We start from the raw sequence: 22,874 nt of genomic DNA, 5'->3' as shown, positions 1-22,874 counted from the left end.
TCTGACACTCACTTCTATTATATTTGTATCTGCTACCAACTAAAACTCCAAAAATGTTATTCCACTTTCATCCTTATCTTACTTGAGCTACAAGATACTACTGCATCTTATCTTATCCAAAATAGTTTATAAAGAAAGTTATCTTTGTATGATTATTGTTGCAACGTAATGAGAAAACCTGTTTTGGCTGTTTTTTATTTTTGTTTTTATTAACAATTATGAGTATTATTTTATTCTTATTTTGCCCATATTTTAATGACCTGTAAAAGAGCACTCGATTTTTTTACCGTTTCTTATACAAATATTGCTGCAGGTTTCTAATTACAAGTCAAAAGAGAAAATGAAAAAAAAAACATTTTTACTAACTAAAAATCTACAATAATAAATTTATTATCATTTTTTCAGGCAACGAATTGAAGTAGTTTTTTGTTAGAGATAATTGGGTTTTATTGGGATGATCTTACGAGTTCAACTATTGCCCATTATATCAAAATGTTTTGTTAATAAAAACAAATTTGCTTTAATAATTTCCATGCTTTAGAAAATATTAATTTTTAACTGTTGAGGGAACAAACTTTTAAAAAAATTAACTATCGACAATATTAATCTTTAAAAAGAAAATAATTGTTGTCATATCCGAAATTCAAAAATTCGTAAATAAGGAAGCATGGTCTTGGTGTGATATAATAATAGGAAACATTAACATTAGGATAAGTATGAGACACCATTAATTCATGATGATGAACATTAAAAAGGGTAAATTCAATTTTCTGGTGTATGTCCCTGCACGTCATATATATTGAACCTGTCAAATAAACAAAACCTTCTTACGTGACTTATAAAAATATTTTTTTAACATTTCTTATACTCTATCTATCTTGAGTTACATTTACCTAGTTTCACGTACATTTAAAAAACGGTTAAATAGTTATTATTCCCAGATATATTTAAAAATGTGTTAACAATTAGAAATAACCCATATTTGTAAATATAAAGTGTAAATATTAAAGTACTTGATAAAAATAACTAAATAATACTTAGTTATTATAAAGTATTACCAATAAATAGTGATAAAAGAGCACCTTATAGTAACATAAATAAAAAGGATTTAATAAACAAACAAACCCTCCTTGGAGAGAATGAATATTGTTATATGTTTTGTTTTTTCCTTTCTTTTCAACATTGCAAGAAATAAGTATAAAAAATACTCAGCCCTTTTTTAAGTATGATATCATATATTTATTTATTTTTATCTGAAATGGACTTCACTAAAAGAAGCAAAACTTACTTTGATAATATTATTATCTATACTTTACAAAAGATTAATTTTTAACACGTGTTCGTTAGAGAGAAGTAAGTAGATTGTATCACAAACAAAAAAATTAGGAGTAACAATATATTTAATCATATATGCTTAATTAGATTCACGAAAACATATTAAATATTTAGTTCTTGATAGAGATATTTATTGGAAGAGACAATTATTTTAAAAAAATAAATGAATACATTATTCAAAATAAGTAAGAGAATACTTTTGGGAGTACCAAAAAACAAAATATTAGAGATGTTTTCAGGTGTTTATGTTTAATAAAATTAAACACTTTCATGGATGCTTAATATAAAATACTATTGACATATATATCATATATTTAAAATTTTGATGTGGATAAAGTAGGATCAATTTAGGCAAAATAAAATGTATTCTAATAGATAAAAAGCAAATTACTTAATCTATATATAAAAGTTTGTCCAAATAAATTATTTCATAAAACTCCATTATTCAATTTTTAAAAACTGGTTTAATAAGTTAGGTACAAAACTAGAAGTTTTCTTTTACAGTTTGAAACTAGTTTCACCAAATAAACAAGCTATATTATATATAAAATCCTCATGTGTTCATGCTCAATTCATTCAACTTTTCTATGTAAAAGTTCTCTAAATTTTCTCTTCCTTCCTTTTATTCCTCGCTTCGCTCCACATAAGAAGATAAATAGATAATACAAGTGTTGTTAATGGTTACACTCTCTTCCTCCAAACCCATCTACTGAGTCAGTATCTGACTCAACTCGCTGAACCTTCAGATTGATGAGAAATAGACCCATTACTTGGAAACCCAAAAGGAAGAGAGGACGTAGAAGAGGACAAGGTTAAAACCACGCGCTCCACCGTTTCCTTCATTTCATTACCAATCTTTTGCACATAAACCAAAACAATAAAAAATGGAGTTTTTTATGGATTCTACACAGAACAAGGAACGCTTGTTCTTGAACCCGGTTCAGGATGGTTCAGGATTCCAGATCGCTGGTCCACCCAAGTTTTTCGCCGGCGGTTCATCGGAGTCGGAGAATTCATCGTCGATCGGAACACCCGATGATAGTGATATCGAGGATGAAGAAGATGAAGTGCAGAGTAACTTCAAGGAAAAAACTGGGTTGGGTTCTTTGGATTCATTAGAAGATTCTCTTCCCATCAAGTTTGTTCCTTTTCTCTCTTTCTCTTTTCTTAAACTTGTTTTGGATAATTGAGTTCTTTGTATTTTATGTTTGTAAATTTGTATTCTTTTTTGTTTATGAATTATTGGGTTTTGGTCAAAACATGATTTTTCATTAATTTTGGTGTTGTAAATTTATATGTGTATTATTTGTTTATCTTTGATTTTGATTATAGGATTTTTTTTTTTTTTGCAGGAGGGGATTATCAAGCCATTTTGATGGGAAATCAAAGTCATTTACAAATCTATCCCAAGTGAGTAACTTGAAAGAATTACAAAAACAAGAGAGTCCTTTAAATAAGAGAAGAAGGATTCTTATTGCATCAAAATGGTCCAAAAAATCATCAAACTTTTACACATGGTCCAACCCTCAATCTATGCCCCTTTTGCCTATGGATGAGTCTCAAGATGATGAAGATTATGATTATGAAGATGATGGGAAAAAAGCTAGAAAAGTACCATTTACTTCATCATCATCTTCTTCTTCTTCATCATCTTCATCTTCCTTGGTAGAGGAGAAGAAACAAGAGTATCAAATTCATGTGTGCCAAGATAGGTTACCTGAATCTTATGCTGCTGAGATGAGGCTTAGACTTAGGAGCTTCAAGTCTAGGAGTTTTTCTCTTGCGGATTTGAAAGAGAATGATGATGGGGAAGAAGATAATGATGGTTAATTTTAACATTCAACATGGAGCTTTTATTTTTATTAATTTGTTTTCTTCTTGTTATTAAATAAAATTTATTAGTATTGGCTATAGAGTTACTATTTATATTAAAAAATAAAAGGAAAAAACTTATCTTGATCTTTTTGTTATAACTTAGAAATAAATTTTGTCAAGGAATATAATGTTCATATGCCGTGGGTCTATATGTATGAAATTAATGAAAGTTTTATATAATGACATGAGCTTTGGTCCATTATTTTTTCTTTGTTTCTAGAGTGGATATAGATATTGGAATTACATGAATACTAGAAAAGGGAAAGACAAGCAACCAATTAAGTGAACAATAGTGTAAGGTGGACATGGCTAAATCAAGAGATTGAGTATAAATTATACGTTTTAGGTTGTTTGTTTTTTTCTTTACACTTGAGGATAGTGGTGAAAGAGATAGGTGGGGGAATGGCCAAGAAACTTTGTTTATTTGGTTGGTATTTGGAACCCGTCTTGAACAAATCTTATCCTATCCTTTAGATAAATTGATACATAAGAAAGAAAAGTAATACTTTATTTTATGTGTCCATTAAATATTATGACTTTACAAATTGTTGCCTTGCTCAATAAGAAACGAATTTGAAGTGTACGTTTTAGCGTAAGAATGGCAACCTCGTTCGAATATGTAGGTACTCATCCAAACTCGATCCAAATTTAAAAGAAAAAGCCGTTTTGATTAGGTTTAGATTTTAATTGGCTTTAGGATTGTGTTTGGTGGATTATGATTCTCTCCCTTAATGAAAAGACAAACACCTAAAAAACAACATGAAAAAATAGAATGAAAGGACAATTTTATCATTTAAAGATAATAATATCACACTTTTATTTTTAATTACAAATGCAAAACCAAGAATTTGTCTCTCCATTAATAGGGAGAATTCTTTTATGTGTATGGTATAGGCAATATCTAACCCTGAACCTATCCAAACTCAATTTATATAATAAATGACAAATTATATAACTACCATATACATATAAGGAATATATGCATAATATTAAAGGATAAGGAGATCTATTTATATGATAAGGACATGTTCTGGATCAGAGTTATATAAGCTTAAGGATACCCGAAATGAACGAAACAAAGATGATAATCTTTTTTTGTTCTAAGTCAAGTCTCTCAAAGTAGAGAGATTCATATATACTATAATGAATAAACTAAATCTCTCCAAGAATTAAGATTGCTCTTGCCACATAATAAGTGAACGTTATCAAAATTGACACCAAGCAAATATGGAGTAGATCATGGGCGTATTATGGATTACCATAAATGCTATTTACGATCAATATAGAAAAATGATATATTGTGATAAAAAAATATATAATATTATAAGAAGAGTAATATATATGACACAAGTGATACGTTTTTTAAGAAATAATATATGTGATTTTTTTGTGTATAAAGAATTATATTTTATTCTCTATCACCGGTGAATTGAAAATATGGTTTAAAGCGGAGATTGAAAAGGGAAAACCATCGGTGACTTGAAAATAAGGTTCACTTTTGAAGTTTTGATTTAGTTCAAATGAATGTGGCAAAAGGCAAAGAAAAAGAATAGAACCTGGACACATTTCATTTCAAGATTCCCTTGTATTCATGATAAAGTGGATAAGACTTGGACATGATTTTGGTGGAAGTGCTGTATTCTGTGAATCATGTTAGTTGCTGTCTACAAATGATTTGCTACCACCAACTAGCAAATCATTGTGAGTTATCACATATTCATGTCTTATATAATATTTGATATATAGTTTAGATCAACCACTCACAACCCAATTCTTAATTTTTTGGTGGTATGTTGCAAGAATTAATTATTTTTTTAGTAAGTGAGTAAGACCCGATCCGTAGATGTGTATCAACTTGATCACTTAAGGACGAGTCTGGCTCATCCAAATAAATAAAAAATGACAAACCCAATTAAAAAGGGACAGACTTGTCGTCAAAAAATGACGGGTTAAAGTATATGTTCGAATCACTTGATGTGTCCCTTATAGTTATTTATCAAAAATAGTGGAATAAGTACCTATCAATGCGTATTATATTCGGTCCACATAACTCAAATACCTACCACCCCATACAACATATTCACACCACTTATTGATAGAAAATTGATTAATTTTTAATTTTTGTGTACTCCAATTTAAGTTTCATTTTTCCGTTAATAGCTAGTTATTGTATTCATTTTTGTGTGAATTTTTTAGTATTGTCGTGTTGTTGTCATTTTAGTTCTCATGTGTTTTTTATCATTTACAAGAACACATCAGTTTATGTTGACACTTGACAGTTTAAATTGTTTTTAAATTTTCAATGTCTTCTATAATTTCCAGTCATGTGATTGTTATATCTTTTAGCTTAATGTGCAATTTATGGTTTATAGTTTATATTCTAATGTATGTGAGATGTAGGTTTTAGTTGAGTTTATACACAGATTGTGATAAATTTGTTTGTACATGCTTAAAGATTTGAGGAAAAAATTTACGTTTGTCATTTTGTCATTTTTCTACCCGGGTCTGTCCATATCTTGACTCGTCTTATTTTGGACTCGTCCCTCACGTGTCTCATCTTAATTGGGATGAGTCCGAGTTCAAAATTTGACACAATCAATATTTAGGGACATGCTTAACTTGTCACAACTCGTCTCACATTCACCCCGATTTTTGAGTGTGTGACAACAAATATTATTCTCACTAATTGTAACCTTTAATCTTATACAAGGTTTTTGTGGAACTGATATTATAGTCGATACTAAAGAGTTCACTGCTAGGCCTATATTCTAACATTTGACATCCAAAAAAACTAATAATACAATTTTTATTATTATTTATGAATTACATAGATTAAAAACTTATAAATATATTTATCTCCTCATATTTCAGTATAGAATCCAATATCGCAGAGAACACAATTTCGATCTAGTGGGGCCCTAGCAATAGACCAACCTCTCATTGACATATAGAGTTCTATAGATACATTATTCTTCAAAATTGTGAGGCAAATTACTGGGCTGGGCTATGGCCCATTAATACCCAAATATTTGATAGTAGGCTAGGCTTAGTAGCAACATAGCACATAGTTTGAGTTTATGAATGGCCTGCACTATTCCACTCTCATCGTTTCGCGTGTTCTTCACTTCCTCACTCCCTTTCTCAACCTCAACCACACAATTCAGGAATAAGATTAGGGTTCCATATTTACCAATAGCGAGTAGGTTAAACTCAAACTCAATGAGTCAACTCGCTACCGATCCCACCACGAAAGATATCAACGATACGGCGTCGCAGCCGGAAAACACTGATGTGGTGGTCCAGTACGTGGTGCTCCGGCGAGATCTGATCGACACGTGGCCGCTAGGTAGCGTGGTTACTCAAGGTTGCCACGCTTCTGTTTCGGCCGTTTGGTGCAGTAAAGATGATCCTGTCACAATCGATTATTGTAGCCCTGAGAAATTAGATTCTATGCACAAGGTAAATTCCTCTCTCTTTATTTCGTTTAATTTTGCTTTGAAAGGATTTGAATATCATGAATGAAATAATGTGTGTTTATTAACTGCAAATTTTTAGTAGTTAATTAGTAGTGACAGTTACAGAAATTGTTGCAAACTTAGAGGTAGTAATTTGATACCTAGTTGATATTGTTGTGTATATAAATGTAATTTCGGCACAATGATAAGGTTATGATAATCCTGTAAATATTCGGTTAAGACTGGTAAGACTGCTTACATATATACTCACCGGTTGATGTTGTTATGTATACAAATGTAATTTCGGCACAACTATAAGGTTATGAGAATCCTGTAAATATCCGGTTACGACCGATAAGACTACTTACATCTACACTCACTAGGTGAGAGTGCATTGGGCCTGCATATGTTGTTTATAGTTCTGACTATATAGATCTAATTCATATGTGCTGTAACGTAGCATATGGTTTGTGAATTAAATTGGCTTATGAATTTTAACTATAGGTTACACTTGAAGTAAAGGGAGAAACCCAGATCAAAAACTTGTCTGAGAAGCTCACAGCTGGTGGGATCATTCACAAATTGTGGATTGAACAACCTGAAAACGTACCTACGTGTCTTGCAACAAAACCTTACCCTAAGTCAATTGTATCTTCACATTTTAAGAAGTTGAAACTCTGTAAGTGATGTCAGATTAATTTGTAGCCTTAGGTTGAAATTGCATTGAATTATGATGGGGAATTCTGAATTTTTTATAGTCTTTGAATGAAGCTCCTTTAAGGAATTCAGATTTGCAGTCCAATGCACTGCATTCATTGAGATAAACTGTTTGGATCGACCTTGTTGGAAATATTTGAAAAATTGGGTGTTTTTATAGAGGAACAAAGTCCCCCACATTACCCTAGTGGACGAGTTTTATGAGAGTTTGTTAGCTATCATGTTATTTAGGCATCTTAAAAGCTTGAGACGGTGATTGACTCGCAATATTGTATTTTTTCTTCACTCTGGAATTATTTCATTTGACAACAATACTGTATACAATGTTGAAGAAAAATCATCATTTGGTTATATATATTAGTAAATAATAATTAATTTTTTGCTGTTAATCGGAACATATTCTTAGTTCTTTGACAGTGAAATAAAAAGATGCTAAACATGATATGATCAAGAGTGTTGAGAAGATGCATTCCACAATGACACAAGTTTCAAACATTTGAACATAAACTCTTCAAACTCAAAATCCCTATCCCAGTAGTTCATATTCTTGACTCCATACTAGTTCATGCATACAGCACCTGGCATTTCCATGGTGACAATTCACCTAATCTCTTTGGTGCTTCCACCACCTCCCACCTCATTCTCACTCCATTATTATTATCATTACCAACAACACTTCCAATTGCCACGTTCAATCCACCACACACCACATACATTTTCTCTTCAAACCCTCTCACCGCAAAGGGTCTTTTCATTACATCACTTGGAAACCTATCACCTCCCACATATTGCCACGTGTCACTCTCCTCGTCATACACCTTAACCTGACACTCACCATATTCCGTCACCACGAACACTCTTCCTCCTACACCTACTCCGATCCCTGTCCAACCCTCCCTCATTCCCTTCCCCATCACTCGCCACGTGTCGCAATCGTAGTCGTACACCCAACCCCTCGGCCCGAACATGAACGGCCACCTCCACCCTTCCGTTACGTATACCTTTCCGTTAACTGCTACCATTTCGTAACTTGCCAGCTCATCACCCAACCTCTGACCTAACCTCCACGTGTCACTCTCTGAGTCGTAGATTTCAGTTCCACTACCGCTGACGGTTACGATTTTCCCGCTCACACTCTCCGCCGCGAATAACGACTTCGCGGTTGGCATTGGTGACGCCGACGACCATTTATTTGTGACGGTGCTGTAAACAACGTTGCTGCAATCCGTTCCGCACATGACGAAGAGCTTCCCCTGGCGCGGAAGTGCAGCGCAGGCAAGCTCCGGGAACGATACGGCGGCGGGGAAGGGCGCAGGTGGAAGGAAGAACCATCGAGCGGTGGAAATGTCGAGGGCGTGGCACTGGACGGTGGAGGTTGGTGTATGAAAGGCGAAGACGAAGAGATAAGGTCGCGAGAGGGAATGCTTTGTGTGGAGGAATGAAGGGTTTGATATAGCTATGTTCCATGAGAATGAAACAGAGCGAAGAAGAAAATGGTATGGGTATGGAAGATGAAGAAGACATAGCTCCGCTACTTCATCAGGTAACCCTGGAATCAATGATTCTCTCTCACTCTCAGTATTACTATCATTCATATTCCGACTCAGAATTGTGACATGGAGTTTACGAGTTCAAATTCTATTCTATTAATAGAAATAATGTAATAGATGACAATAACTTGGGATTAAAGAAACAAAAAGTTAGGGCTGGAAAAGAATGAAAGCGATGTAATTGGGGTAGTTGGTTAATTGATTTGGATTCCTTTAATAATTTTGGGAGTAGATGGATCTGATGAAAGGAGAGATTGTGTGGATTTGTACAGTGTGTATAGAGAACAAGAGTGGGAATTTTTAAGGTCATTGCCAACACTAAAGTAGCAATCATTGTATCCAACCTCAACTTTTCTAGTTCCCATGTCCCATAATTTAATCATTTAGGATTCGTGATTGTTTTCATTTCAATAAGTGAGACTTACACAATTAGATCAACGTCTTATTAATTAATTATCTCATTCTATTACATAATTTTAATTGTCTAGTTGTATGAAAAACAAATTATTATTGTTGTTCTGATTTTCCAATGAGATAAATATAAACAAACTCAATTGAATAAACTAAAATTAAAAGAACTAGCAATTAGGGAGGAACAACAAATGGGGGTGGAAGTAGATTAGTCAATGGACATGTGTACTCTTCATTAAAAGTTCACAACAATTAGTTCATAATTTTCTCTGATTTTCCAAAGCCATAATTAACAAGTTTTAAGGATTTTTTCCAATACTAAGGAGATGTGTTATTATTTTTTTATTTGCGTTTGAAGATAAAATTACCATTTTATTTTAAATAAAAAGATAAAAATATTTATTTTTACTTTAATATTTGATAGTATTTTCTTCTCTAATAGTGGTGAAAATACTTACTCTATTTAAATATGTTATTAACTTTTTTCGTCAAATTTCCTCCCACTCAACTAAAAGAATAATATCTAGAAATAAGATTAGATACTAGGGTGACCCATTAGGCATGGCTACCCAACTATTTGTTTATTTGAATGGTATAGTACTCTATGTATTATTTTATATTGTATTATTTATATATTATTAGTATAAAAGTTCATATACGGCTAGTACATCAATCATAATTTATTTGTATTATTATTTATTTAAAAATGATGATAAAATATGAATAGTAAATGATATAGTAACAATTTATAAAACTAGATTTTTTCTCTCATCATTCTATGTATTAATAATGTATTTTTATATAAATCCTAGTATGACATTCAAATCATCATAATTGATTAATCCACTTCTCTTACACTTTTACCAACAAACATTCATACATATGCCTCCAACTCTATGCCTCTCAATATGAATCTAAGAATGTTGTTATATGTAGCCACAACTTTATTGGTTGTGTAATAAACATGCTCTTGATCTATTTACAGCGATTGATGGTAATGGCCCAACTTTATTGGTTACCCTTGCCTTCCACTTCAATTACTATTACTTTCCAAGATACCTTAATTCAAGTGAGGGTACCACATGATGAATACACATCGAGTTTAAAAATTTACTTTAATAAAGAGATAAATGTTTGAAAAAGCAAAGAAAATATAACTTTTAATGATATATTTATTTTTTTAATTACAATAAAATTATATTTTTATTATTAAAAATAATAAAAAATACATGTATTTATCTGTCTATTAATGAAAAAGATCTTTATTCATATGTATTAATGATTTTTGCTAGGATCTATTCTAATTAGACACCTGGATTTTATTGTCTTGTCACAAACTCATCTCCATTCTTAAAACAATCCTCATGTTCAAACGTTATAATAATGACATAACAAATATTCCAAAAGATTTCAAGAATTATTTTTTGCATTATTGGGTAATGTGTTCATTCAAACCACTAGCCATATACTAAGATTTGTGGTGTACAAGTCTCAAGCACCTTTCATATAGGTAAAAATTATATTCCCTCAGATTTGTTTTCTCCATAAACTATTTCTCCTATAATTATTTGACCGACAAGTTTTCATGTTGTAGAAACGCACCCTAAACAGTAATAAATAGGTACTAGAATGAAATAGTAATTTATTAATAAATAAATTACAAAAGGTACTAAATTGTTTAATAATAAAAGAAAATATTAGTGTACATATGAGCAAACACTATGGTACAATGATAATAATTAGACATGTTAATGAAAATGAGCTAGCAAAAAAACAACAAATTATTGAACTCAACATGAACAAAAATCTATCATGACAGATCATATCTCATATATTGTCGTAACTAAAATCTGTTATAACAGATCATGTCTCATATGCTATCGTCCAATATCAAAATATTGGTGTAATGAGATAAGATGTGAGACAACATACCCTATTTCTTTTGATGTTTTGTTTGATTAGAATGTCTATGGTTGAACATGTGTAGATGTCTCAAGATGAAGAACATGTGGTTGGTTTGCTTTCATATAGTTTGATGATCAATGACAGTTTGAAATGCACCAGCCAATGCTCTCACCTTGTTCTTTCTTGCCTCCAAAAGTTTGCTTGCATTCTCTTCTATCACATCATTAGATACCTGACACTCCTTCATCCCATCTTCCACTTTTTGCATAGGTTGTGTTAACTCTTCACCATTCACTTCTTCAACTTCTCTCTTCATCTTTTCTTCTTCTTCTTCATCATCATCTTGTCCTTCTTTCTTCACATTAACATCTTCACTCATTCCTCCTACTTCAACACCTTTTTTCTCTTCTTCAACTACTGCTTCTTCCTCATTATCATTCTCACTTTTGTGACCCTCTTCTATCTTTTTCTCACCTTCTTCTTCAGTTGTAGAGTGATTAATTTCTGGGGTTGTCCCATTAATATTGCTGCATTCTTCTTGGTTTCTGTTCTCATCCTCATCATGCTTCTCTTCTTTGGCAGCTTCTACTTCTGGCACTGTAGAAATTAACTTCTCATCAGGGTCAACATGAACATGATGAAACTGATCAGATTCCTCAACCTCATGATCATGCTCATTTTCATTTTCATGTTCAGATTCAACATGAGGTGGAATATCATATTCGACCTTATTTTCATCCTCTTCTTGTTTCTCCACTTTTTCTAGTTCCCCAGCCTCAACATTTTCCTTTCTATTATTTATATCTTCTTTAACTTCTGGCTCAGTTTCAACACATAACCCTTCTGTAGTAGTTTCAGCATTGGTTGATTTAGCAGAAGCAAAAGCAAAAGCATCATCATGCACCTCCTTAGTGGTTGTTGAAGTAGTAGAAGGACTTGGGCTTCTACTCTTCTTACCAATACTCTTATCAAACAGTGCTGGTTGGTGTGCTTTTCCTTCTTTGGGGATCTGTGGAATGGTCTTAGAATGGTTACTACTTTTAAGTGGCAATGATAGCGATCTCTTACGTGGGCCAGGGGACACAAGGGCTTTGTGTTGTCTTGAAGAAGAAGAAGAAGAAGAAGAAGGAGAAGGGTGTGTTTGTTTTGGTAACCTTGAAGGTGATGGTGGCTTATCAAAAGATCTTCTTCTGTTTATATTAGTCTTTTTTGGTGCATCATTTTTGATGAAGTTGATGGAATGGGACTCAACTAGGCTTGAGCTTATTGTGGGTTTGAGATAGTTTGGGACAGGTTTTTCTGTTGGGTTTGAGGTTGTGGCCTTATGTATTAGGTTTGTTGTTGTGGTCTTTTTTGTGTTGGTCTTCTTCTCTTTACCAACAACATTACTCTCTTTTGCTTTTGTTGCCATGTCAATAAGTGTCTCACAATCTCACCTTAGAATTTTTCTGGAATGAACCTGTGCATTACCAAAAATTGATCTCATATAAGGAGCTACAAAAGAGAAAAGCATAAGTGTTCTCAAACCTAGGGAAACTGTTTTTGTATAATTAGTGATATTCCACTAACTATTTCTCTTTCGAGATAAGTGATTGTTTTTTCCGATACATTTAGATATTTACGTTTCTAATGAACCAGTCATTAGAAATGTATTTTTGCTCTAATACAATATACAAACAAATATAAGCTTACTCTAATACCACCTAAAAAATTATGTACAAAACATGGTCTATCTATATCTACAAGACTAAGTCAAGTGCCCATGAGGATATGATATAATCCATGTTATTCCAGAGTAAAACCTACTTATTTTATGAAATAAGGCTTAGTTGTCCTAAAGCTTATCCCAATTTTCTGTCCCCTCCCATTAAAAATTGACACATAAGTAAACACAAATATCTTAAAAACAAAATTATATATTTTTATATTACTTGTTCAGTTGATTGGATTGAGATAGAGTTTGGGATAGGGTGTGTGACAGAGGATCTCCATCCTATCTTATGACTCTTGTGATCACGTGAAGGAATTGTCCCTATTTATTAGATTGAGATTCGTTGTCCCAAAAACTATTTATCTTTTTGTCTCTACTCAATAAGTTTACATCAAGTAATATAATTTTGTTTTTATGATTTTTCTATTTAATTGAGTAACAAGTTTTAATTGGATTGAGACACAAATTGGGATATGAAAAAGACTTTGTTTAATTTCATGGATAATATAAATCAAAGGTACCTAAAGCATTTCATTAGTCACATGATATTTCCAATTGATAATCACGTATGAATGCTCTTAACCAAAATGTATATTCCTTAAAATGCAAATTAAAAGAAAAGAAAACCAACCATGAACATGATACACAATGATTAATTTACCAAGAGAAGCAAACAATATTCAATAACTTGATATTGAAAAAAAGCAAATAAAAAAGAAAGAAAAGGAAGTGTAAGTTTGCAAGAACCAAAGGGAGGGTTCAAGTTATAACGTACCTTGAAAAAGAAAGTGCATGGATGAGTGAATTTGCATGCACAAAGTAAATGAAATTGCTTTGAAAGGAAAAAAAATGTATCAAGAAATAGGCAAAACAAAAAGAAAAAAATTGGTTGGAAGATAAAAAAACTGAAAGAGGGATTTGTGAGGGTTAACAATATCATAAACGAAGCGAAAATTAGGCAATAATTTTAGTTTTTTTCTAAATTAGATAAAAGACCAACAATTCCAATTTCCACAACTAGGTTATAGAACAGATTAAGACAAAAAATTATAGATTTGTCTTTGGAACAAGAATAACAAGTCTAAAATTAACTTTAAGGATTCAGCTAGTGTGCCAAACTTAATATCGTTTATATACGATAATTAAATTAAAAAATCTACAAAGTGCAAGAGAATGTACTTTTTATTTGCAAAGAAATAGAAAAAAGCATCAAGAGCAAATAAGTAAGAATACAAGCTTATGTTGTAATTTAGTTAAGAATATAAGGTGAAAAATTAAAGTACTATATGAGTTAAGAGTGTTCTATGAAATAAACTATGACTACTAAAATTTGTCTATAATTCCTATTTTTTTTATCGACAAATATTAGTATATTAATATTTGATATTGACGAAATTCGAATTCACAATCTCATTCACTCTACTTATAACTATCAAACTATTTTATATCTCTTTCTTGGTATGAGTGAGACTCGAACCTACAGCCTCCTTTCATTCGTTAAATTCATTCACTTTAACCATTAGACCACCTTATCATTCTCTTCTCATCCTTACTTGAATATTGTCGGGTCAATTTTTAGACTCAAACCTCTCACTTAGAGTGTGATAGACATGTTTGTGACATGATGGCTGAGTGTGATTATACTCACCTTAATCTCAATTGCTAGTCAATTGAATTTCTTAAACATGATTCCACAAAAATTAATTATTACCACGTGTGTAAAAATGTTATTATTACGAGGTATTTTACTCACTTCAATTATCATTTTGCTTCAGAAAAGTATAGTTTGAAGTAATGATTGTGAGATGTAACGTGATACTGCCAAAATTAGATATAAGAATTATAATGTATAAAATTTATATATTGATAGTATATATTTTTTCTCTACTTATAGTAGAATCAATTAGGCTTAAATGAATAATGAATAATAGTAAAAAAAAACTTTTACAATTTAAATACATACTTTTTTTATACCTGATATTAATGTTGTTTCCTTCAATTAAATACGTACATACTATAGTTTTCCATGTTTTTCTCATTAATGTTGTCGTTTAATCTTAGAGTAACTAATTAAGAAAGGTCATCATCATTTATCATGAAATATCATTAGTTACTTGAAGAATAAATAGAAGAAAAATTATATTTAATTGGTTTATTGTACTTGTATTACCATTGATAAATTGAAATTTGATAGCTTAGAAGTTAGCATTGCCTCACAACTTTAAATATTGGCAAGTAGGTCATGCAGCAAAATTAATTATATATATTTTCATATTTTACAACTTTACACAACTTATTAGCTTTTTTCTGATGAATATATAACACAACTTATTAGCTTAATATATTTGTAAGCCCTTAAAAATTTGTTGTCATCTTAATAAGTACTTAGATCTAGTTTTCACTTCCTATTTGTCCTTCACATTATTTAATTTTTACAAAAAACCATATATTTTTAATTAACCACCACCAATATATTAATTAACCACATCTTTCAACTTAAACTAAATATTATCATAAACACAGAAAAAATATAATATAAAATACACTGAATACAACAAATATATTCTAATTATAAAAAATGAAATATATAAAAATTAAATACGTAGTACCATACAATATTGACTGGTAAGTACGAAGTGCCTGTAGACACGAGTTAGACTCATCTTCATTAATGGAGAGGTAAGTTATGGAAAAATGTACTAACAAGCCAAAAGATAATGTCATTTACGACCCTTAGTTTTCATTGAAATTACAATTTTCACATTCAAAATACACTACAAAATATAACTTGACCTCTCCATTGATGGAGAGGAGTGTTTCTCGGTAGACACTAGTTATTATAATAATAATAATAATAATAGTCACGTTAGAGAGTTGGTCAACTCAACATATATAATGTATTTGAAAATGTTGTGATGGGTTCCATACCAATTGTTTATGGAGCACCACAAAGTCCCAACCACAACCAAAACGTGCTGGCCTTATTGCAATGGATTTGTTGGTGGAGGGAGCTTTTGAGTTGCAAGTGCTTTCTAAAGCTAAAAACCCTTTTGTTCATTGTGCTAGATCAATCAGATTTTAACAAATGATATAAAAATATTATCTTTTGTTATTTAATTTATTTATTTATTTATATGGAAACATATTATTAATTTTGGGATAGAGAATAAGACACGATTAGATTTTGAATCGATTTATTTTTATACATCATATTTTTGTTGTGTTGAGTATTTAATGCTGGAGTGGTCCAAATTGGTCACTGCCAACCCCACTTTAATTTCTCATGCAAACTCACATCTCATGGTTAATTTGTTTATGATATTATGTAGCGTATAAGGTGAAAGAATATCATGATTTAAGTCTCATATTGAGTTTATGTTCTATTTAATGTGTGACTCCTAATATTGTTGCCCTCTTTAAGGGCTCACGTCTACGGTGGCTTTCACTCCATTGATATTGACATGATGATAGTCCTTTCTCTTTTGGCAGCTTTACTCACCTATCAGTATTCGGTAATATAACTTAATCCAGCCTATAGGTAGCATTCTCCATGACACAACTCTTAATGAAAACACAATTTATTATGACTTAAACACATGAAGAGCCCTCAACTTAAGTATCACAATTAATTTACCATTCTACTCAATTTAGAATTCCTTTCATAAATAAATTAAATATGAATCTCATTGAAACATTAAAGGGGTATCTAAGTTTTCCTCCATATAGAAATCTCATTTGACAAACCCGATCTCTTTTTCTGAAACTCCCTTTCTCTTTCCTTGATTGAATAAAATCTATTTTCCTTAATATAAAAAAACCAAGATGTTTTGAATAAAAAGATGGGCTAAACTCAAAATGTTAGTATGTTACCATCAAAACATAGAATATATTAAAAATATAAAGTAAAGATAAGATAATAATAAAATATGATAATAAATACTAAATATAAAATGATAAATTTAATACAACTAAAAGATAAGTTCAAACTAATCAAATAATTAAATTCTAAGGTTAGACAATGTTATATCATCCTTTCGAACTAAATGTAGTTAAAACTGCAAAATATATCGACTTAAGTTTCCTGGAAAATAAATGAAATTTCTAGGCTTTAGTCAACGAAAAATATGAAACGATATTATCATTAAGGTTGAGGCAAGGAGATTAAAAAAAGTAAGAGAATAAATCTTTCTAGCAATATTCATTATCTTTTGTTTTTAATATTTATGCAATATGAGAGTAAAAGTTTTATACATTATAAGTATATTATTCACTTTTTATGTGTTAATTATTATTAACTCTAAAATAAATGTAATATACATGAATAATAATGGTGATGTACTAATCTATAAAAAATTATACACTAACAATAAGTAAATATTAAAATCTTTTTATAATTGTGATATTTTCATTTACTAAAATGGTAAGCCCTGATTAATATTTAAAATATATATGAATCCCGTTGATATTATTTAGTGCAAAGGTACAAGGTAGAATAATGATGAATACCGCGTGTGTATTGTGTAGGCAATCATTTCCTTTTGAGCACGTGCTTTAAAATATTCAAAAATGTCTTACATTTCCATAGATGACACTAAAATTAATGTAGAAAAAATATAATTATAAATAAATGTTATATAAAAATATATTGATCGAGTATGAGGTGTTTTCATAATTGCAGAGATACCCATCAAATTAAAGTCGACATGAGGATTTGCAAGTCCTAGTCATGTCTAAAAGTTAGTCCAAAATCAATCATAATATGTTATATTAATTAAAAAAATTAAATATTTATATTTTTATCTATTTTTATTTTATTGTAATTGATTTGAAACATATTAGAATAAAACCGATCCAACCCCACATGATTTATATGAGACTTGAGAGACAACTAGAATCTGATTAATTATAAGCTCATTGGCTTCTACCTATCTGATTTGAATCATTTGATGATATAAACATTAACATGAATAAAGATTATCTCTATTAATGAAAAGACAAGTATTATACAATAACATATAAAAAGATAAAATGTAATAATATTTTTATCAATTTGTTTATCTTAAAATTATATTTTTGCTATTAAAAATATAAATATAAATAATTATTTATCTCTTCATTAATGGAAAAAAAAATTTGTTCCATAAACATATATAAGAAACAAAAGTCCTATTCAAACGTTAATGAAATGATAGCGTTGTCTTGTGATAACGTTAAAATATTTTTTTAATGTAGTTGTTGTCTATTAATTTGTTAGGACAATATTGCATATAATAACCACATTTGTTTTATAATTTATAATTTGTTATTAGATTTACGTTGCAACTCAATTGTCATGATAAAGGTGCTAGCCCAATTGAGTATTGACAAAAAAGTTAAAATTTTGGAATGAGAGAGATAAACATAGCGGTATCTAGTCAATTTACGTATGTAGAAGATTAAAATATATTTATTTAATGTTTATACTTAATATTTAATTAGCGGTATCTAGTCAATTTTATTATATACTACTATACATAGATTATGTGCATGGTTTCAAATGTATGATTGTGTTTATAAATGACTGATTTACTATTGCAATTTACATAAGTTACTCTTTTTTCTAAGGAATAGAGTTTTGTATGCGAGAATATATCAAGAGTTTTGTTTTTAATTCATCAAAGTGATTTATTATATAAGTTTTCCTTAAGGGATTCATCATTCATTCCTCCATCTTATATTTTTTTTGTATTACTAAGAATATCTCTCACCTTATAGTAAAAAATTAATTTTTTTTGAAGTTTGTAAATATCTTTATCAATAAGTCTCACTCACAATAATCAAACATTTTAATGATTAGAAGTATCTAACATAACTTTACACCACTAAACTAATATTTATTGATTGCATTTATCATTCACTCATGATGTTAGTTAACTCGTAATAATAATGTTATGACATCACAATTAATCGAGTGAGACTCCTCTCCATTAATGGAGAGATAAGTGATGTGTAAAAGTAAACAAAAAGTAACATATATTGATACTTATATCCTTTTTATGTATAATGATGTTACACTTCTACCCTTAAAATACAAAGGAAAAAATCACTTACCTCTTCATTACTTGAGAGGAGTGTCACTCCAATTAATCCAACCCCTCCATATCTTCAACCCCAAACTCCTCCAATCAATGGTCACTATTCTCAAGTCTCAATCTTCTAAAATAAAAACTAAACCATTTTTTTATTTAACTTTTTAACAAATAAAATAAATGAAAATACCTTCATTGGATTGGGTATTGAAGTATTATTAGACTTTGCTTCTCTCTCTCAAAAAGCTACACCCTTTTCTTTCTCTCTGTTTCTTCTGTGTTCCAAAGGTTTCAAACGGAGAAGAAAAATAAGAACCAAAGTGTTCAAAGGTAGCTTCCAAAAATTCATTTTTCTCTGTTGAACTGACCCTATTCAATTCCCTTTGAATTTTTTGTGACTTTTTTCTTTTTTGTGATTCAATATTTTTTCATCAACCCATTTTGTATACATGGATGATTGAAGTTTCTTTGTTTTTTTTGTTGTAAAAATGTAATTTTTATGGACTTTGGTCCACACCCATGAATAAAAATTTATGAATTTTAATGTTGATTATTTTTTCTTCAAAAAATATGAATTTTGGGTTGGTTGAAAATGTTTGATTATATGAGGGGTGCATGGAGTTTAGAATTTGATTGTTTTTGTTTTTGTGATTTGTGTTTGTTTGTAGTATAGTATTGTATTGAGCTTATTTTCAGCTCTGAAATCACGGAGACTAAGTCTTTGTTATTGTGTGGAGATTATTTGAAACAAACCTTCATCCTTTCATTTCAAAGAGAACCTTTCCAATTTTTTTTGAATCAACTGTCACCATGTGATTATCCCTTACCATCCCTCTTTAATCTTATTGTTTTTTCAATCACTTATTACTTATTGTTATTGTTTCACTCTAAAAAACTAAATGATTCTGAGGGACTCAATTTCTATGTTGCTTCCTAAGAGAAGTTGCTTTGCAATTTGGCTAATCATGTTTTTTTCGCGGTTGGCTTTGATCATCACCTAATCATGTATTGCTCTATTGTTTTCTGTTTTAATTCCTTTTTTGATTGTTCTGGCTGAACATGTGTTCTCCAGGTTTTATGTAATGTAAATAATAATATTACTTCACAGTTATTAATGTACCATAAAATATGTTTTTGACAATAATGTTATGTGTTTGAGCTTTTGATAATCTAACATATCATGCCATTGTATTACAGATTTGAAAGGAATAAACAAATTATGGATGAATATTCTGGTAGAAGAACTACTGGTGCGGTGGTAGCTCCTAGAAAGGGAATGGGCCATGTCTTTAGAGATACTGCTAATACGAGAGATCGAAATGGTCAAGCTTGCAACCGCCTCGGTTGCAGTAGCAGAGTCAGCTCTCCTAAAGGTGCTCAAATTGGCTCTTCTGAGAAAGGTAAATCTCTGAGACATTCAACCCGATCCTCTTCTAGTGTCAAGGAAGCAATGGGAAGTTCCTCTAGAACTTTCACAGGGACTAGTAACCCAGGAAAAACCTTTCGAAGGCCTCGGAAAACTTTGTTCTCTCAAGTAGAGGGAGATTCATCTGAAACAAGTAGCGTACAGGATGAACCAGAACCTTCAAACCTTGTCCCTCCACCTGAAAATATTAAGAGAGGGCTTCAAGCGAAAGTGGAAAATTCAGACTCTAGTGATGTCATGCCAATGGAAGCAGGGAGCTCTAGTGTAGCATCTAATACAAGATCTCGGAGGAATTTTCATACAAAGCCTGGATTGCGTGCTCAAGAAGTTAAAACTGTCGGTCAAATTGTGCGTGTTGGTAACAATAGGTCTGCGTTGAGGAACCTCAGATGCAACTCTATATCTGATGTCATCCCAGCAGGTGTCTGTTCATCATCTGATTCAACCCTTAACAGAAGCAAGGGTTTGATAAAAAAGAGAAATTGTGAAGGGGAAAGCAGTTCCAGTGCTAGAGGGAAGAACTTAACTGGGCCTTCATTTGAGGGACGGAATTCTGCTTCCCGAAATGGAATATCTATCTCTGATTCAAGAAGATCCATAAATACTCCTTCCCTCGGGGACAGGCCAGAGAGAAATGTAGCATCAGTTAGGACACGAAGAGCAGTGAGTGGCCAAGCCAGAGGAAGGTTATCCAACCAAGGAAATGCTAATCCTGTGGCACCCAATGACTCTCTTGCAACGATTACTCCTTTGCCATGTTCTGGTGGTCTTAATGTTCCTTGTGTATCACATCATTCTTCTGTGGAGGCTGCTTTAAGTCGTCCAGGCTCTTATATTATGCCAGTTACTAGCAGTGAGGAGTTATATGGTGTTATGCCCACGTCTCCTTCAGAATATGGCATAACTCGTTCTCTAATAAGTCGGGAGGGCTTTCGACGCCGCTACAATATGGATGGTATTGCAGAGGTAATTTTCATTGCAAACATGGGAATACATTTTTTTAATTTCTTATTTATCTTGGTTTTACTTTTTAATGTGAGAGCCTACAACTAAATTGCTATTTTTAATTCTATGCAGGTAATGTTGGCACTTGAGAGGCTTGAACAAGATGTTGAGCTAACACACGAGGTAAATCTTGATTTGAAGTTTATTTGACTTAATTGACCGGATATTTGACACATCCATGTTGTGCTTTTGCAGCAAATTCTTATGCTGGAGTCCAACTTGTTCCTTGATGGACTGAGCTTCTATGATCAGCATAGAGACATGCGGCTGGACATCGATAACATGTCATATGAGGTTTGTTAATGTTATAAGGTGCCGCAATTCAATTTGTTATATTGGTTTGTTTAATTTCCCCTCTTTTTTCTTATAATATCTATATTATGGTTTGAGAGCTTTCCATTACAAGAGTTTTGGATGAAAACATTAACAATGCATGTTTTTGAAGCAAATATGGCATGAAGTTATTTTGGAGTTATGAAACTATTTTTATTTTTAGCTATTCTCATCTCTTGGTTTTATGTAATTGAAGGAACTGTTAGCTTTGGAAGAGAGGATTGGTACTGTGAGCACTGCTCTCACAGAGGAAGCACTATCAGAATGTCTGAAGAGAAGTTTCTATCAACCCTCACCCTCAGAGGATGAAGCCGAGAGTTGCAATGAGCATAAGGATGACACCAATTGCAGCATCTGCCAGGTATTTTTCGTACATTCATTGAAGCTTTTTGCGTAACTTTGCTTTGTCATGACCGTCAGAGTGTCATTGCTTGAGAACACAATCATGGCTCAAGGTCTTATTGCATTTGATGATATATCTGAGTTAGATAATTTACTTGGTTTGCAGGAGGAATATTTGGTTGAAGATGAAGTGGGGAGTCTGAAATGCGAGCATAAGTATCACGCGGTCTGCATACAACACTGGCTGAGGCTGAAGAACTGGTGCCCTATTTGTAAAGCACCAGTAGGGCCTTCAAATTCATCATCTTCATCTCATTAATTGCATTGCATTGTTTATTTTTATCTACCCACCTCATTTTCTTCATATTTGTTGTCACTTTTGTACAAAATACAGTTTTCCTCCTTGCCTTTTCTTATTGGCCATTTGTACAGATATTAATTACATCTCCATTATAACTTAATAACACAAGCCAATGGCTTCATAGACTCAAACATCTTGTTAAGCTAAAAAAAGTGAAAAGAAAGTAACATTTGAATCAAATTACATTATACATATATTGTATCTATTGAATCAGTATGATTAAAATATTAGAATGTGAACAATAAAATGCTCATTCTTTGTAGTAATGGCCTTTGAAGATTTTTTTCTTTTATTGTACGTAATCAAATCCAAAATTAGTACTGCCCAGGATGAAAAATAAGGTTTGGAATCTACAAAAATTAGTGGTAGTTTCAGGAAAC

The 22,874-nt window shown here is 31.4% G+C and overlaps 5 protein-coding genes and 1 long non-coding RNA gene across 11 annotated transcripts; 3 read left to right on the top strand and 3 right to left on the bottom strand.

Annotated features, from left to right (window-relative positions):
• Positions 1,273 to 20,307, bottom strand: LOC109344173. Its single transcript, XR_002107292.1, has 3 exons — positions 20,223 to 20,307; positions 1,816 to 1,819; positions 1,273 to 1,287 (listed from the first exon to the last, which is right to left on the bottom strand). It is a non-coding gene; the product is annotated as an uncharacterized LOC109344173 (long non-coding RNA).
• LOC109344169 lies at positions 1,913 to 3,409 on the top strand. Of its 2 annotated transcripts, XR_002107290.1 has the most exons (3): positions 1,913 to 2,473; positions 2,688 to 3,228; positions 3,281 to 3,409. XR_002107290.1 is itself a non-coding variant. In XM_019582814.1 (2 exons), exons 1-2 carry the CDS (start codon positions 2,220 to 2,222, stop codon positions 3,163 to 3,165), a joined length of 732 nt encoding a protein of 243 aa, XP_019438359.1. In that variant the 5' UTR covers positions 1,913 to 2,219; the 3' UTR covers positions 3,166 to 3,234. The 2 variants fall into 2 exon arrangements, 1 of the variants encoding a protein (XP_019438359.1); XM_019582814.1 differs by lacking the exon at positions 3,281 to 3,409 and having other exon boundaries at positions 2,688 to 3,234.
• LOC109344170 (putative peptidyl-tRNA hydrolase PTRHD1) lies at positions 6,263 to 16,947 on the top strand. 2 transcript variants are annotated; one of them, XM_019582816.1, is made up of 3 exons: positions 6,263 to 6,669; positions 7,170 to 7,366; positions 16,935 to 16,947. In XM_019582816.1, exons 1-2 carry the CDS (start codon positions 6,292 to 6,294, stop codon positions 7,350 to 7,352), a joined length of 561 nt encoding a protein of 186 aa, XP_019438361.1. In that variant the 5' UTR covers positions 6,263 to 6,291; the 3' UTR covers positions 7,353 to 7,366; positions 16,935 to 16,947. The 2 variants fall into 2 exon arrangements, with proteins under 2 accessions (XP_019438361.1, XP_019438360.1); XM_019582815.1 differs by lacking the exon at positions 16,935 to 16,947 and having other exon boundaries at positions 7,170 to 7,503.
• Positions 7,916 to 8,992, bottom strand: LOC109344168 (F-box protein AFR-like). The gene has a single exon (XM_019582813.1). The coding sequence runs from the start codon at positions 8,975 to 8,977 to the stop codon at positions 7,946 to 7,948; it is 1,032 nt and encodes a 343-aa protein (XP_019438358.1). The 5' UTR covers positions 8,978 to 8,992; the 3' UTR covers positions 7,916 to 7,945.
• LOC109344167 (FK506-binding protein 5-like) lies at positions 8,973 to 13,871 on the bottom strand. Of its 2 annotated transcripts, XM_019582812.1 has the most exons (3): positions 13,735 to 13,871; positions 11,723 to 12,707; positions 8,973 to 9,286 (listed from the first exon to the last, which is right to left on the bottom strand). In XM_019582812.1, exons 2-3 carry the CDS (start codon positions 12,657 to 12,659, stop codon positions 9,021 to 9,023), a joined length of 1,203 nt encoding a protein of 400 aa, XP_019438357.1. In that variant the 5' UTR covers positions 12,660 to 12,707; positions 13,735 to 13,871; the 3' UTR covers positions 8,973 to 9,020. The 2 variants fall into 2 exon arrangements, with proteins under 2 accessions (XP_019438357.1, XP_019438356.1); XM_019582811.1 differs by lacking the exon at positions 8,973 to 9,286 and having other exon boundaries at positions 11,257 to 12,707; positions 13,735 to 13,869.
• Positions 19,246 to 22,625, top strand: LOC109344166 (probable E3 ubiquitin-protein ligase RHG1A). 3 transcript variants are annotated; one of them, XM_019582810.1, is made up of 7 exons: positions 19,246 to 19,357; positions 20,225 to 20,677; positions 20,711 to 21,419; positions 21,531 to 21,581; positions 21,654 to 21,752; positions 21,988 to 22,152; positions 22,300 to 22,625. In XM_019582810.1, exons 2-7 carry the CDS (start codon positions 20,247 to 20,249, stop codon positions 22,450 to 22,452), a joined length of 1,608 nt encoding a protein of 535 aa, XP_019438355.1. In that variant the 5' UTR covers positions 19,246 to 19,357; positions 20,225 to 20,246; the 3' UTR covers positions 22,453 to 22,625. The 3 variants fall into 3 exon arrangements, with proteins under 3 accessions (XP_019438355.1, XP_019438353.1, XP_019438354.1); XM_019582808.1 differs by having other exon boundaries at positions 20,225 to 21,419; XM_019582809.1 differs by lacking the exon at positions 19,246 to 19,357 and adding an exon at positions 19,522 to 20,032 and having other exon boundaries at positions 20,225 to 21,419.

The sequence above is a fragment of the Lupinus angustifolius genome, chromosome LG03, assembly GCF_001865875.1.
Source record: "Lupinus angustifolius cultivar Tanjil chromosome LG03, LupAngTanjil_v1.0, whole genome shotgun sequence".
Classification (NCBI taxonomy): Eukaryota; Viridiplantae; Streptophyta; class Magnoliopsida; order Fabales; family Fabaceae; genus Lupinus; species Lupinus angustifolius.
The sequence above is the reverse complement of the archived record's forward strand: the minus strand, read 5'-3'. Positions and strand labels throughout refer to the sequence as shown.